This window comes from Mus musculus, chromosome 4 (assembly GCF_000001635.26).
Source record: "Mus musculus strain C57BL/6J chromosome 4, GRCm38.p6 C57BL/6J".
NCBI classification, from domain to species: Eukaryota; Metazoa; Chordata; class Mammalia; order Rodentia; family Muridae; genus Mus; species Mus musculus.
The window spans coordinates 113,646,840-113,663,968 of NC_000070.6; the positions used below are offsets into that span (position 1 = coordinate 113,646,840).

Here is a 17,129-nt window from a genome sequence, read left to right on the forward strand (position 1 = left end):
CTTACAGCTTAAGCCATTGCTGTTCTATGCAGGATTATTTTTCCCCTGTGCCCATATCTTCAAGGCTTTTCCCCACATTCTCCTCTATAAGTTTCAGTGTCTCTGGTTTTATGTGGATTTCTTTGATCCACCTAGACTTGTGCTTTGTACAGGAGATAAGAATGGATCAATTCACATTTTTCTACATGAAAACCGCCAGATGTGCAAGCACCATTTGTTGAAAATGCTGTTTTTTGTCCAGTGGATGATTTTAGCTCCCTTGTCAGAGATCAAGTGACCATAGGTGTGTGGGTTCATATCTGGGTCTTCAATTCTCTTCCTTTGATCTACCTGTCTGCTGCTATACCAGTACCATTCAGTTTATATCAAAATTGCTCTGTTGTACACCTTTATGTCAGGCATGGTGATTCCACCAGAGGTTCTTTTATCATTGAGAAGATTTTGGCTATCCTAGGTTTTTTGTTATTCCAGATGGATTTGCAAATTGTCCTTTCTAATTCGTTGAAGAATTTAGTTGGAATCTTGGTGGGGATTGAATTGAATCTGTAGATTGCTTTCGGCACTAGAGTCATTTTTACTATATTATTCCTGCCAACCAATGAGCATAGGAGATCTTTCAATCTTCTGAGATCTTTGATTCCTTTCTTCAGAGACTTGAACTTCTTGTCATACAGATCTTTCACTTGCTTAGTAAGAGTCACAACAAGGTATTTTATATTATATGTGACTCTTGTGAAGGTTGTTGTTTTCCTAATTTCTTTCTTGGCATGTCTATCCTTTGTGTAGAGAAAGGAAATTGATTTGTTTGAGTTAATTTTATATCCAGCTACTTCACTGAAGTTGTTTATCAGGTTTAGGAGTTCTCTGGTAGAATTTTTAGGGTCACTTATACACTATGATGTCATCTGCAAATAGTAATATTTTGATGTGAGGAGCGGGTGTGGCAGCAGTCCCAAGATAGTGCCCAGGACAGCAGCTAAGTCTTATGACTTGCACCTGACTTCCTCATACACCTGAAAATAAGCCACAACCATCGTGAGAGCTGCGCAGGTGCACCATGATACTGGCGAATCCATATTTGGTGGAGACATGCCCCTGCCATCCTGATTAGCTGAAACTGCATGCCTGGTGAGTTGACGTGGCCTGCTGTGAGTGAATGGTGACTGAGAGTATATAAGAGTGAGAGGCCAGGGATTCAGGAGAGAGAGGAGAGAGAGATAAAGTTGAAGCAAGAGAGATGAAGACTGAACTTTGCTGAATAAACTGCTGTTAGAAAAACTGGTGGTCATGTCGTTCTTTCTGGTTGAGAGCAGACGCGACAAATGGTGGCCCGTATGGGAATCAACTCTCCCACCAACGAGTTCAGAACTTTCAGCAGTCAGTGTTTGCTAGCAGGTTAAGTTCACGGTAAGTGAAACTTATGACCCCAGGAGTTTGTGAAGGACCTCGGATAAAATAGAGGCAAATATAAAGTTGCCAGGAAGCAGGCACAAATTAACCCAGGAGTTTGGGAAGGACCTCGGATAAAATAGAGGCGAGTATAAAGTTGCCAGGAAGCAGGCACAAAGTAAAAGTGAATTGGGAAGGACCTCGGATAAAACAGAGGCTAATATAAAGTTGCCAGGAAGCAGGCACAAAGTAAAAGTGAAACCATGGGGACAAGTTAAGGTTCCCGGCTTTGGGACAAGTTAAGGTTCATGAGTTATGCTTTTTTCTCCCATTGACCCTTTGTGGGTAGGTCTGATAGTTTTGGTCTTGTTTGTTCTGATATATGGACTCTGTTACTGTTTAAATTGTCATCGCAAGACAGGTCAGAAAATCCTTACAGAGCAACAAGAGAGTATGTCAAAAGAGGAGAAGGGCTTAAAAAAGAAAAAGGAAAAATAAAGGAGACACAGTGTCATCAGGTGGACAGAAAGGACAAAATAAAAGAGCCTAGGAGGAGGAGGAAGACAAATTAGCTTCTGTGCCTTCTCCCTATGCCTCCTCGGCAGCCACCTACAAGTGAACCTTCTGTCCGGAGGTTTGGAGAGAGGTTAGCCTCTCCTTCCTGGGTTGTCCTATTTTTACTGACCAAACAGGGCAGAGATATCATGCACCTCTAGATTTCAAAGTAATCAGGAATTTGGCTGAGTCTGTGCGGACATACGGCCTAAGTGCCTCCGATACTGTGGCTCAAATAGAGGCCTTGAATAGAAACTGCATTACGCCATCCGATTGGGCAGGCTTGGTGAAGGCATGCCTTTCACCTGGGAAGTATTTAGATTGGAAAGCCTTCCTTGTTGAATTTTCAAATGAACAGGCAGCTGCTAACGCTGTTGCAGGAAATCCAGCATGGGATAGGGATATGCTGCTTGCCCAAGGTCGCTTTGTACAACAACAGACAGGTGTTTGAGCAGGTGAATCAGATTGCTAAAAGGGCATGGAAATCATTGCCTAACATAGGGGAAGCTAGTGAAAACTTGACTCTCGTATTGACTCCCCAGATAGACACACAGGTGATTGAGGTTATGGTCTCATCACCACGAGGTATTGTGTCCATCTCCCCTGGGGATCGAGTAGCTCCGGTGTTGACATGGGCAAGAGGGTCTGTTTGTGTGTTTCCACAGGATCAGACGGAACCTCTTTGGGTGCCGGAGAGGTTGGTGAGATGCTGCAAGAATGAGGCTCCTGATCCAGTTGCCCCTGTGGATGTGGTGGATGATCCCACAAGCACAAACGATGGAGCTGAGATGGGAAATCCTTTCAGTGTTCCCGAAGCCAATGACAGTTTGACATGATGTTCAAGTTTTCCCATGCTTTTTTGCTAGATCCCTGAATGCCCCTTAAAGAGATAGCCCCTATAGAAGGAAATGTTAGTATTAATTTAAAGGGTACTTTGTTTTTTGTTTTTTGTTGTTTTTATGTAGTTAATCAGATTAAGGAAAGTAGTGATTATGGTCAGGTTTATAATTAGTCTGCAACTTGTTTTGATAAGCCTGGTTTAAATCATGGCTTTCTGGCTATCTATCCCTTGTTTCAGGGCTGATGAGCGGGAATGGGAGCCCTAGGATGTATGCTTGTAATTGTGTGTGTGTGTGTTGTGTGTTTGGCGCATGTGTCAGGTGCAGCATGTGCAGGCCCGCACTTCCACCATGGTGGTGCAGGCTTTTGCTGCAGTGGAGGTGGGACAATCTCCTTAGATTCGGTTTGCCACTCTAAAGAAATAATGCTGCATTATGCCGTGGATTGCAAGGCTAAGCACTGCACAGAGGATAGCTTGCTGTTGGCATCCTGTGGAAGGCACGTCTGATTGCATGAAGGTTCAGTGTCCTAGTTCCCTTCCCCCAGGAAAAACGACACAGGAGCTGGCCAAGACCTCTCTGGGTGATGAGCCCTGGGGATGGTTTTGTGTAGGGCCCCTATGCTTGCACACTGGGGATCAGACCTCTACCTTCACCCATGAGGCTTGCTTGCAGCAATCAAGATCTGGCCATAGATTAATCAGCATCCTGGCCTTCTGGTGCACCTACCACATGCAGACAGGACAATCTCCTCAAGTGTGGCTTAGCATGATAGAGAAGTAGTCAGTGACAGATAAGACTCCCTGGGCATGTCACCAACCTAAGACGGGGATCAAACCAATACTGTTTGTCTCCCAAGGACGGGTAAGGGGCATTGCTGCAGGGGGCAATCTAAGACAGACATTCTCTCTGCTAAAAAAGTAAAAAGGGGGAGATGTGAGGAGCAGGTGTGGCAGCAGTCCCAAAATGGTGCCCGGGACAGCAGCTAAGTCTTATGACTTGCACCTGACTTCCTCATACACCTGAAAATAAGCCACAGCCATTGTGAGAGATGCACAGGTGCACCATGATACTGGCAAATCCATATTTGGTGGAGACATGCCCCTGCCACCCTGATTAGCTGAAGCTGCATGCCTGGTGAGGTGACATGGCCTGCTGTGAGTGAATGGTGACTGAGAGTATATAAGAGTGAGAGGCCCGGAGTTTGGGAGAGAGAGAAGAGAGAGAGATAAAGTTGAAGCAAGAGAGATGAAGACTGAAGTTTGCTGAATAAACTGCTGTTAGAAGGACTGGTGGTCATGTCGTTCTTGCTGGTCGAGAGCAGACACAGCATTTTGACTTCTTCCTTTCCAATTTGTACCACTTGATGTCCTTTTGTTGTCTAATTGTTCTGGCTAGGACTTCAAGTACTATATTGAATAGATAGGGAGAAAATGTGCAGCCTTACCTAGTCCCTGATTTTAGTGGGATTGCTTCCATCTTCTCTCAATTTACTTTGATGTTGGCTACTGATTTCCTGTAGATTGCTTTTATTATGTTTAGGTATGGGCCTTGGATTCCTGTTCTTTCCAAGACTTTTTATCATAAATGAGTGTTGCATTTTATCAAATGCTTTCTCAGCATCTAATGAGGTGATGATGTGGTTTTTGTCTTTGAGTTTGTTTATATAGTAGACTACATTAATGGATTCCCGTATATTAAACCATGCCTGCATCCCTGGAATGAAGCCTAATTGGTCATGATGGATGATTGTTTAGAAGTGTTCTTGGATTTGGTTAGTGAGAATTTTATTGATTATTTTTGCATTGATATTCATAAGGGAAATTGGTCTGAAGTTCTCTTTCTTTGTTGGAACTTTATGTGTTTTAAGTATCAGAGAAATTGTGGATTCATAGAATGAATTGTGTAAAGTACCTTTTGTTTCTATTTTGGGGAAAAACTTGAGGAGAATTGAAATTAGGTCTTCTTTGAAGGTCTGTTAGAACTCTGCACTAAACCCATTTTGTCTTGACCTTTTTTTTTTTTTTTGATTGGGAGACTATTTTATGAATGTTTCTATTTCTTTAGGGGATATGGGACTGTTGAGGTCATTAATCTAATCCTGATATAATTTTGGTATGTGTTATCTTTCTAGAAATTTGTCCATTTCATCAATATTTTCCAGTTTTGTTGAGTATAGCCTTTTGCAGTAGGATCTGATGATGCTTTGGGTTTCCTCAAGTTCTGTTGCTATGTCTCCCTTAACATTTCTGATTTTGTTAATTAGGATACTGTCCCTGTGTCCTCTAGTGATTCTGACTAAAGGTTATTCTATCTTAATGATTTTCTCAATGAACCAGCTCCTGTTTTGGTTGATTCTTTGAATACTTCTTTTTCTTTCCTCTTGTTTGATTTCACCCTTGAGTTTGATTATTTCCTGTTGTCTGCTCCTCTTCGGTGAATATGCTTCCTTTTGTTCTAGAGCTTTTATGTGTGCTGTCAAGCTGCTAGTGTATGCTCTCTCTAGTTTCTTTTTGGAGGCACTCAGAGCTATGAGTTTTCCTTTTAGGAATGCTTTCATTGTGTCCCATAAGTTTGGGTATGTTGTGGCTTCATTTTCATTCAACTCCAAAAAGTCTTTAATATATTTCTTTATTCCTTCCTTGACCAAGATATCATTGAGAAGACTGTTGTTCAGTTTCCACGTGAATGTTGGCTTTCTATTATTTATGTTGTTATTGAAGATCAGCCTTAGTCTCTGGTGATCTGATAGGATCCATGGGATAATTTCAATTTTTTTTATATCTGTTGAGGCCTGTTTTCTGACCAATTATTTGGTAGATTTTGGCGAAGGTGCCATGAGGTTCTGAGAAGAAGTTATATCCTTTTGTTTTAAGATAAAATATTCTGTAGATATATGTTAAATCCATTTGTTTCATAACTTCTGTTAGTTTCACTCTGTCTCTGTTTAGTTTCTGTTTCCAGGATCTGTCCATTGGTGAGAGTGGGGTGTTGAAGTATCCCACTATTATTGTGTGAGGTACAATGTGTGCTTTGAGCTTTACTAAAGTTTCCTTGATGAATGTTTATGCTTTTGCATTTTGAGAATAGTTATTCAGAATTTAGAGTACAGCTCAGAAGATTTTACCTTTGATGAGTATGAAGTGCCCCTCCTTGTTCTTTTCGATAACTTTGGGTTGAATGTCGATTTTATTGATAATAGAATGGCTACTCCAGATTGTTTCTTCGGACTGTTTGCTTGGGAAATTCTTTCCCAGCCTTTTATTCTGAGGTAGTGTCTTTCTTTTTTCCTGAGGTGGGTATCTGTATGCAGCACAGTGTTGGGTCCTGTATATGTATCCAGTATGTTTATCTATGTCTTTTTATGGGGAAATTGAGTCCATTGATATTAAGAGATATTAAGGAAAAGTAATTGGTGCTTCCTGTTATTTTTGTTGTTAGAGTTGGGATTCTTTTCTTGCAGCTATCTTCGTTTAGCTTTGTTGAAAGATTATTTTCTTGTTTTTTTTTTTTTTTTTTTCCCTAGGGTACAACCAATATAACCTTGTGTTCATATTTTCACTTTATTGTCCTTTGAAGGTTTGGATTTGTGGAAAGATGTTTGTGAATTTGGTTTTGTCATGGAATACTTTGTTTTCCCCATCTAAGGTAATTGAGAGTTTGGCTGGGTATAGTAGCCTGGGCTATCATTTGTGTTCTTTTAGTGACTGTATAACATCTGTCCAGGTTCATCTGGCTTTCATAGTCTCTGGTGAGAAGTCTAGTGTAATTTGAATAGGTCTGCCTTTATATGTTACTTGACCTTTTTCCCTTACTGCATTTAATATTCTGTCTTTATTTAGTCTATTTGTCATTCTGATTATTATGTGTCAGGAGGAATTTCTTTTCTGGTCCTTCTGTAGGCTTCTTGTATGTTCATTGTCATCTCTTTCTTTAGGTTGGTGAAATTTTCTTCTATAATTTTGTTGAAGATGTTTTCTGGCCATTTAAGTTGAAAATGTTCATTCTCATCTATCCCTATTAATCTTAGATTTGGTCTTCTCATTGTGTCCTGGATTTTATAGATATTTTGAATTAGGATCTCATTGAATTTTGCATTTTCTTTGATTGTTGTGCCCATGTTTTCTATGTAGTCTTCTGCGCCTGAGATTCTCTCTTCCATCTCTTGTATTATGTTGCTGATGCTGGCATCTATGGTTCTTGATTTCTTTCCTAGGATTTCTACCGCCAGAGTTGTCTCCCTTTGTGATTTCTTTATTGTTTCTACTTCCATTTTTAGATCCTGGATGGTTTTGTTCAATTCCATCTCCTGTTTTGTAGTGTTTTCCTGTAACTCTCTAAGGGATTTTTATGTTTCCTCTTTAAGGGCTTCTAGCTGTTTACCCGTGTTTTCCCTTATTTCCTTTTTTAAGTCCTTCATCATCATCATGAAAAGTGACTTTAGACCCATATCTTGTTTATCTGGTGTGATGGTGTATCCAGGACTTGCTATGGTAGGAGAGTGTGGTTCTGATGATGCCAAGTAATCTTGGTGTCTGTTGCATTTGTTCTTATACTTGCCTCCTACCATCTGATTATCTCAAGTGCTTGCTGCCTTCAATATATCTGATTGGAGCTTGTCCTTCCTATAATCCCAGTTGATTCAGGACTCCTCAGAGTCCAGCTTTCTCTGTGATATTTTGATTGTGGTCTCCTGTGAACCTGAGATTCTGGGTGTGTCAGAGTTCTTGGCAGTCAAGCTTCTTCAGAGACCCTGAAATACTGGTGTGACCCAGCTCCTATTATCCTAAGATCCTAGGCATGTTACAGTGCCTAGTGTCTACTTTGAGGACAATGGAGCTGTCTGGTCTGCTTGAAACCAAGTTAAACCAGTACTGATCAACAGGAACCCCAGCCTCTGGTAAGGAAGGGGTCCTGTGTCATTGTTCCTGCTGTCACAGGCCTGTCACAATTGGGTTGGAACTGAGTTATATTAAACTCACCAGTGATCCTAAGATTGAGTGGAGAGTCCTCTGGGGGTGGCTGCTGATTCTGCACCCAAGGTGATCCTGACCCAGTGCTGGTGCTGACCAGAAGGGACTTGTGCTCCTGGTCAGGTAGGTTTTCTGCTTCCCTACTGCTGTCTCAGGTCCTGCATGAATGGATTGGAACCAATGTTGTGTTCCACTCAGCAGTGATGCAAAGATCGCAGTGGAGAGTCCTCTAGAGTCTGTGGGGGTGTCCACTGATTCCATGCCCTAGGTAACCAGGTGCTGGTGTCAACCAGAAGGGACTTGTACCCCGGATCAGGCAGGCTTTCTACTTCCCTACTGCTGTCTCAGGTTCCAAAGAAATGGATTGGGACCAATATTGTGTTCCACTCCCCAGTGATCCTAAGATCTCCTGGAGAGTCCTGTAGGGACCATGGGGGTGTCTGCCAATTCCATGCCCTAGGTGACCCAGTGCTGGTGCCAACCGGAAGGGAATTGTCATCAAAAATTTCATCACAAGCTTTCTCTAGTATCACAGGTATATTAACTCCTATACATTAATAATTGAAGTCTCTTGGATCACCGGAATATTAACCCATGTACACCACTTTAGTAGAAGATCCTTTCCCCATAAATTTATGGGCATGTGATCCATGTAAAGGTTAAACTTTCACATTTGTCCTTTTGCTCCCTCACATTTAGCTCTTCATACACTTTCCTTTATATGTGACAACTTTCACCTTTTAATCAACTTAGTAACCTCTTTTTAATGTGACTGTTGTGAGTTACAAGATTTCTATAAAATCAATGTTGCATAAACTCTTATTTCCCCCAAGCAGCCTATTTTAATACTTTTTACTTGCAAGTATAATTGTGGCCTTTGATCTTTAACAACTGAAAATTAACACATTTTCCTGTATTTCAAAATTGTCCTGTACTTTCTCTCTGAGCAGCTTTTTCCTAGAGAGAGACATACAGTAGCATCTGGGCAATTCTACTAATTGCATTTAATTCTATCTCTATTGATTCACAGACCGTGAGTTTAAATTCTCTTTTGAAATCTTCATTGATCATACCTTGATTCACACTGGAAATTTGAAGAATCCATTGGGTTGTAACATTCAGTATATTTTCTGCTTCTGTGGGCAAAGGACAATAAAGTCAAAGGGTTATTTTTATACCATTGAGTTTTTGTGGATTCGAGTTAGATGTTTATTCCCAACTCTAGAAAAGCACTGCATTCAGTAGCATGTATTGGATTTGTATTACTTCATTGAGATAGTTCTGCCTGCTTATTCTTTCCTTATTTCCAAGAGGCAATTTTCCTGTACTTTTTTTATGTGTTATACAGCTTGGATTAGATTTAATTTTCTGATGGCAAAAAAGGCCTTGGCTATCTCTCTTGGACCTACACTCATTGTTCCAATGGTAGACTTTATTTCATCAAATGAACACAACCATAAGAGTAGGCTTTCTTTTTATTCATACCTATGAAACCACTGTCCTTAGAGATGCCTTGCTAACAATTATGTTGAAATTGATCAAATTCTCCACAATAAAAGATCCAGGCATTTTGAGACCTGAGACTTATAACAGCTTGTCACAGTATCTTTGTGTATTACCATATTTCCTGCTACTGAGTCATAGTTATTTAGACATCAGGGATCTCTAGGAATAGGATAAGGTAGTATAGTATATCAGTTGTATCCCTCTCTAGTCCTTCAAAGGTGATTCCTGGACCATTAACGGTCTAAGAACTTGTTCTTCAAAAGATATACACAGTTTCAAACACCAAGGTCAGTATCAATATCTGCCTTGATTCTGGTTCTTATAAGATTTTGTTCACCACAGAGACCAATATTAGCTTCAAAATCAGTAAGGATTCTCCAGAGTTTGTATAATACTTATACATGAGGTAGAATGCTTTACTGGCTCCTGAAGGTTTTCCCTAATATCTTAAATGTGCAAAACAACAGTGTTCTTCCTAATTTAGCATGATCCAATTGAATCTGACTTTCGATACAAGAATACACCCTTCACCTCGCAACTGCTCTTTGATTGCCTTCATTTCACTTTCTCTGCTCCAGAGGTCAATATTACTGGCTTAGACATTTTGCTATGTGAACCACTGCAAATGCAAACTGGCTTCCAGTACTGCTACTGCTAATTCTTTTCAGTCTAAGTGTACTTTAATTAAGCCAATTATATGTTTTTATTTGTTTCAATTAAGGAGAGTCCATCCAACATGAAATCATAGCCTCTTTTAAAAAGCCTTGGATGTAGACTTATGACAGGATGCCATCCTCTCTCATCATAAATCTGTTCCACACTATCATCAGGCATGTTGTATACAACTACTGTAAAAGTTGATGGTGATCTTGTATTCTCAAGATTGTGGTCTTCTAAATTGGTAAGGTGGGTGCAAGTTTAACCCTTTTATGAAATAGGCTCTTTTAAATGTGTTCAGTATTTCTCTGTCCTATCAACATTCAGCACACTTTTATTTCCTCTTATTTTGTGTGCGAATCTCTGGCATGCTACCCCAGTCAATGAGACTGAGCATTTGTGCTCTCTCTTTTCTGGTACTCCTCACTTCCCAAATGATTACAGCACCAAGGATAATCTATCCAGGTCCATAGGACATCAAGTTATCCTTTCAGAGAAGAGGGAATCGATGGAAACTGTATATTTTCCGATTTCAGCCATCTTTTGTTTCTCAGACCTATGTTCGCTTCAAAAATTTCCAACTGCTAAAGTCATTTTTCAAACCCCTTTTTGGGGGAACAGAATATATGAGGAGGAAGAGGGAAAAAAAACCAGAAAACTCCTTCTGGGAGCAAAGCAGAGAATATGCCAGAAACAAGAGATACAATAATTGCTCTCTGGTGTCTTTAAAAAACAAGTTCATCCTTCCTTGCCTGCCTTTTCCCCTGTTTTTGACTTCAAATTTCCTAGTCTCATATTTTTAGCTACATCTTGTAGCTGCTCTTACTCTTTTGTAGGTTCTTCTTTCTCGCAAAGTCTCTCACTTTCAACACCTTCTTTGTAACTGTTCTTATCGAATTTTAGTGTTATTTTTTTTCTTTAATCTACCTCCACACCTCCTCCATTCATTAAGCATCCTAAAACTATATGGAATTGAAGAGAGCAAACAGTAGAGAACTAAGAATCAAAATTATTTTCTCTTGTTTTTTCTTTAAGCATGAATGCTAACAAACTGTAACCAAACACTGAACAACCAACACCAGACAAACTAAACGAATCCCCAGAGCCCTAGAATTTATATGCCCTTTGAAAAGCCCTCAAAACTGAAAAGAACACACACTTGCAGGACCTATTTTCTGTTGATAAAAATCACTTCCATTCTAAAGCATGGGATGAATCTTAGTCAGCTGCTGTGGAAAATGTGAACCATTTTCCACACACCCCCCCCACTGGGTATAAAATAAAAAATAATGTTCATAACACATTTCTATGTTTGTTACAGAAACCAAAATTTCTAAATTGTCACTACATCATTTTAACTGTACAGACAAGTTTCATGAAAGATATAGATAGATAGATAGATAGATAGATAGATAGATAGATTACCAAATGTTTTTCAGTAACTTTAAAGACAGTAATGGGAATGAGAATCGTGATATTTCTGATTCATGTGTACTTCCTGGTTCTTAAATTTTTCCTTTGCTTAATAAGTCTTATGAGTCTTACATCTTCCTTTTGAAAGTAATATTACTTCCTAAACGAAAAAAAAAAAAAAAAACTATACAACATTCCCCTACTTTATGTGGTTCTTATATCAATTTGATGATATTTTATGACAATTTCTGTACTTTGAAGATGCTTAATGTCTATCATTTTATAGCGGTTAATTGAATCCTTATATAAAAACAAAATTTACTTATTATCAGGAACTTGCCTAGTTGTGATTCCATTCTTCACAAGGAATGCAAAAGACAGATTTCTCTCTAAATACTTATAGCAGAAGTACTCCAAGAGTAGATATACAAGTATTTTAAATCCAGTTTGATGGCCACTCTACAGAAGTTTATCAAAACAATGGTAGTCTCCTTTGTAACTTCTGGAAATTTGAAAGCCAAAACCAAGGGACAGTGTTTCCATCTCTATCCTATCCTTTTTTTGTTGTTGTTGTTTTTCATGTAATGTAGACTAAAGGTATAGTGTCCTTAGTTTTAAGGTCATATCATGTGTTTTAGTATATCTGACAAAAGTTTAAATAGCCTAGGTGGTTTATGAGGATTTGGGGCTTTCTTGCCCTCAGAGGTTTTCTATAAAGTTAGTTTCTCATGGCATTGAACATTTGCTGTAATTTCTTTTTGACTTGTACCAGTGACTTTTTGTTCATTTTTACTTCCATATGGTAGCTTGCAAAATACACACTAACCATTGTATTTATGGTGCTCTTTTCTAATCAACATAACACAGTTGAGTTATCCTCATCTCAGATGGCATCTAGTAACAGTAATGGCAAGCAAAAATGTTTTGTTAAAATGCCCCTTCATATTCCATGGCTGTTATGGATGCACTCTGTGCAGGGTCCACATATGCTACATCCACTCCAGTGAAGTCTGTTTGACAGGTTTAGAAACCTGGAAGCAGTCCTGAGGCAAAGAGTTTCATGGAAACTTAGCCTCCTGGAACCTTGACATTCCCATAACCCGTATACTCAAACCCTGTCCCCACTTTAGTCTGGTGTATGGATCCCTGTGCTCTCTTTCAGTATTGTTTTATTATAAGTTTCTTTGAGGATTGATTTTGACATATAGCTAAGCCTTTGCCAGTGTTCCAATGTCCTTGAAGCTGACCCTGAGCTTGGAATGCAATAAGAATGTTACCTATTTAGTAACATTCAAATATACTTCTAGTACAGACAGTGAAAATGATTAAAATTTACTTGAATAGGGCTAGAAAGCTCAGGGCTAGTCTACATAGTAGTTACTTAGGAAAATAGCTGAGTCACACCCAAACACAGGAATACACAATGGCCTAGGAAATAGGTGGGTTGTAGTATTATTCATGAAAGAGTTAGTAGAACCGAATTCCCCTAGTGCAGGCTTTTCACTATGCTGAAAGGAATAGCATAATCAGATATTTACTAAAGAATCCCTGGTTGTGGGTTTAACAGTATACTAGCATTGCATCGGAGCATTCACATGGCTCCTGTGTTTAGCTGATCTTAATTAAGGGTTGTTCCTATTCTCAGTTGTAAACCCAGCCTGGTTCCTGCCATCTTTTTATGTATGCATTTTCTTTGTTTTGTGTTATGAACCAGTGTACCTTGGTAAGGGTATTCACCTAGCCTTCTTGTCTGTATTATCAGACTGGTGCTCAATTTGACAAATTACATCCAGATACAGTACTCCCTTGTGTCTGTGTCCATTTGTCATTCATTTCTCACTGACACCTTGATCACCTGTAACCAGAACCCCATTTCCTGCAGATCAGAGACCCAATAGAGGTTCTGAAGCACACATAGACTTCAATTCTGGATTTCTACTTGAAGCTTGTATGCCTTGTTTGTAATTATTATACAGCCTGATGATTCCTGGGCATCAGCCCTCCCTATTGGGCAGAATTCCTGCATAGTCAACATGAAGATTTACTTTGATGTGGTAATTCTGTGTGTACAAATTTGGTTTGATAACTCACAATAATTATTTTATAGAACTCCTACATTGATATATGTAAATTCAAGCCGTCTTTAGAATAGAAGCTGCAAATAGATCTCTGTCAAACTTCATTTGTCTCATGTTAACTGCAGTAAAAAAGAAAGCAAGCTTGGAACAAATTAGGATCAAGTGTAACATTCCATCTTTTGTATAAATGAAGTCACTATCTTGTTACTAAAGGTCCTAATCTAGTAGTGGGAAGTTTATTATAGACTAAAAGACAGAAAAATTAGTCAGAATGGAATACCTACATAATAGTTCAAAATAACAAGACACAAGGCAGATGGATTTTTTTCTTGACAAAACCATGGTAGTGTATGACCTAAATAATATTCCTTTTAATTTATAACTGACTTATGGGGCTAGAACACAGTTAATAAATGCTTATTCAGGTATTAGTCTTAATTGAAAACCATGTAAACAATTCTCTATAACTCCTTTATCCTTATACACCTATGATATGGAATATTGCCTTAAATTTACGATAAACTCTTAAAATATAAAAATAATTTAATAATATCTGATCAATTATGAGATACAGATATAAAATTTAAGACCAACAACAAATTTTTGATGTAGCCAAATCTGCTTCATCCACTATTCATGTATCTATGTCTCTTGCTTTCTCTTTCTCTCTTTCTTTCTTTGTTTATTTGTTTATTTGTTTCTTTCTTTCTTTCTTTCTTTCTTTCTTTCTTTTGTTTCTTTCTCTCTCTATTTCTTTTCCTTTCCTCTTTCCTTCCTTCCTTCCTTCCTTCCTTCCTTCCTTCCTTCCTTCCTTCCTTCCTTTTTTCTTTCAATTTCTAGTGTACTGGGTTTTAAGTTGTTAATGAAATCTGAGCATCTAGCATGTACAGTGATGTTTCTAGTCAAAGAGAACAGAAGACATGTAACTAAGTTTCTTTTCCCTGCTGCTATCAGTAGGAGGTAATTTCTAGAAGCAAGAAGTTTTTGGCACCTGAATAGCAAAAGAGTTAAATTGGCAGAAGTCATCATGTTTTGGCTACATTCACCCTTGCCATACCCCTTCCCTGCTAGCCACAGATTTTTTTTTTGTCATGCCCAACTTGTTATTTGACTGCATTATACAGTGAAATATCTTTTATAGAGGGTGGACAAGGTCTTGGAAATTTTACTATTATACACTTCAAGAAGAGTCAGTTGGTTCTGGAGGGTTAGAAGAGCACTAACTATGAAATATGAAAGAGGGTGTGTACTTAATATAAAGATGTCAAAGTTTGTATTCAAATTTTAATTATTTAAAGCTGTGCTAGATAATGCATGCACATGAGAGATGACACAACCATCCATCTACAATCCAATAATATTCTGTAAGGTTTATGTCCTCCAACTTTCTAGGTGATGTTATTTCAGGGATTCTGCTGATATTTCACCTTTAAAAGTCCTCAGTGTGCCATATTCTGTTGCTCATTCCTACACAGGCCTGAGGAGGAACACAGTGGTTGTAGCATGCTGACCCTACTGCACTGATCTTAACAGTTCTTCGGCTGCACCACAGCTTTGTTTCTTCATCAGCTATATTTAGTTATAGGTGACAGATAAAAATCTTCATGTGTGGTGTCCCTATTTGTCTGGAAGAAACATAGACCGCATAGGATGAAAAATAATTATAGACCTTCACCATGAAAAACTCAATAATTTCCCTATCCTTTTTCTTTTTATTAATGTCAACTTTCCATGAATATGTTGTCAGCCTTTAAACATTCTATTAGCTCACTGGTATATAGTATTTGATATGTCTGTGAAAATGTCCGTAACATTCCAACTGTCGTAGTTGTCTTTGTATGAACCTTGCAGACAATTTTGCTACCTCATTTTCTATATGTCCCATCTTGATTACATTAGCTTTTAAGGAATTCAACCTAAATAACAATGTGAGTTATTAAGATCTGGCAAAGTATTTTCTACTTCTAAAAGACTTCTACTTCTGAAGTTGCAAACAACAATCAAATTACCTTTATATTTGTGTTACTGTAAATGATTCATAATCAGCATATTGTAATCTGAACACTGACACTCTCTTCTATAACAAATTTCCATGGTGATGCCTATCCTTTTGGTATTGTGTTAAATTCCCTGATAATGTTGTGAATTTTGGTTGGATTATAGTTAAGTGTCCCAGAGTTTCCTTGAAGAAACTTCATCCAGACTGAAGCTTTTGTATTGATTGGGTCATACAGAATGTATTACCGCTTCTCAAGTACTGTGGTACCTACATTGTTCCATGTGTTCCCACAACCTTTCTTCCAGAAAGATTGTGAAAAACTCACATTTCTTTTAAGTCTTCCGAAGTTTCAACAGTTCAGATACAAACTATTCCCTAAATATCTCAATTTATTTGTCTTTGCAGCCATGATACTGAAAATCATGCTTGATCTAAATATTCTATCAAGGATATCATGTGTTCTTACTTGTCCTCATCCTCATTAGAATATATGATAACAGTGGTCTTTTTAACAAAGTACTAACTTTTTACCACCTTCTAAATATGTGAAATTGCAAGGTGACATCTTCTTTATCCACCCCAGCCAACACTCTTTTTAAATATTTTTTATTATTACGTATTTTCCTCAATTACATTTAGAATGCTATCGCAAAAGTCCCCCATACCCTCCCCCCCACTTCCCTACCTACCCATTCCCATTTTTTGGCCCTGGCATTCCCCTGTACTGGAGCATAAAAAGTTTGCGTGTCCAATGGGCCTCTCTTTCTAGTGATGACCGACTAGGCCATTTTTTGATACATATGCAGCTAGAGTCAAGAGCTCCAGGGTACTGGTTAGTTCATAATGTTGTTGCACCTACAGGGTTGCAAATCTCTTTAGATCCTTGGACACTTTCTCTAGCTCCTCCATTGGAGGCCCTGTGCTCCATGCAATAGCTGACTGTGAGCATCCACTTATGTGTTTGCTAGGCCTCGGCCTAGTCTCACAAGAGACAGCTATATCAGGGTCGTTTCCGCCAACGCTTGCTAGTGTATGCAATGGTGTCATCATTTGGAGGCTAATTATTGGATGGATCCCTGGATATGGCAGTCTCTAGATGGTCCAGAATACCGAATGGCTGAGAAGCACCTGAAAAAATGCTTAGCATCCTTAATTATCAGAGAAATGCAAATCAAAACAACCCTGAGATTCCATCTCACACCAGTCAGAATGGCTAAGATCAAAAATTCAAGTGACAGCAGATGCTGGCGAGGATGTGGAGAAAGAGGAACACTCCTCCATTGTTGGTGGGATTCCAAGCTTGTACAACCACTCTGGAAATCAGTCTGGCGGTTCCTCAGAAAATTGGACATAGTACTACCGGAGGATCCCGATATACCTCTCCTGGGCATATATCCAGAAGATGTCCCAACCGGTAAGAAGAACACATGCTCCACTATGTTCATAGCAGCCTTATTTATAATAGCCAGAAGCTGGAAAGAACCCAGATGTCCCTCAACAGAGAAATGGATACAAAAATGTGGTACATTTACACAATGGAGTAGTACTCAGCTATTAAAAAGAATGAATTTATGAAATTCCTAGGCAAATGGATGGACCTGGAGGGCATCATCCTGAGTGAGATAACACAATCACAAAAGAACTCAAATGATATGTACTCACTGATAAGTGGATATTAGCCCAGAAACTTAGTATACCCGAGATATAAGATACAATTTGC

General features: G+C 38.8%; 1 protein-coding gene across 2 annotated transcripts in view; it reads right to left on the reverse strand.

Annotated features, from left to right (window-relative positions):
- Window positions 1–17,129, reverse strand: part of Skint5 (selection and upkeep of intraepithelial T cells 5) — a 521,613-nt gene that overhangs the window by 168,949 nt on the left and 335,535 nt on the right. For both annotated transcript variants that reach the window (NM_001167878.1, NM_001167876.1), the window contains exon 34: window positions 8,830–8,892. In NM_001167878.1, coding sequence (NP_001161350.1) covers window positions 8,830–8,892 — 63 coding nt within the window. The remainder of the gene's footprint in view (window positions 1–8,829; window positions 8,893–17,129) is intronic.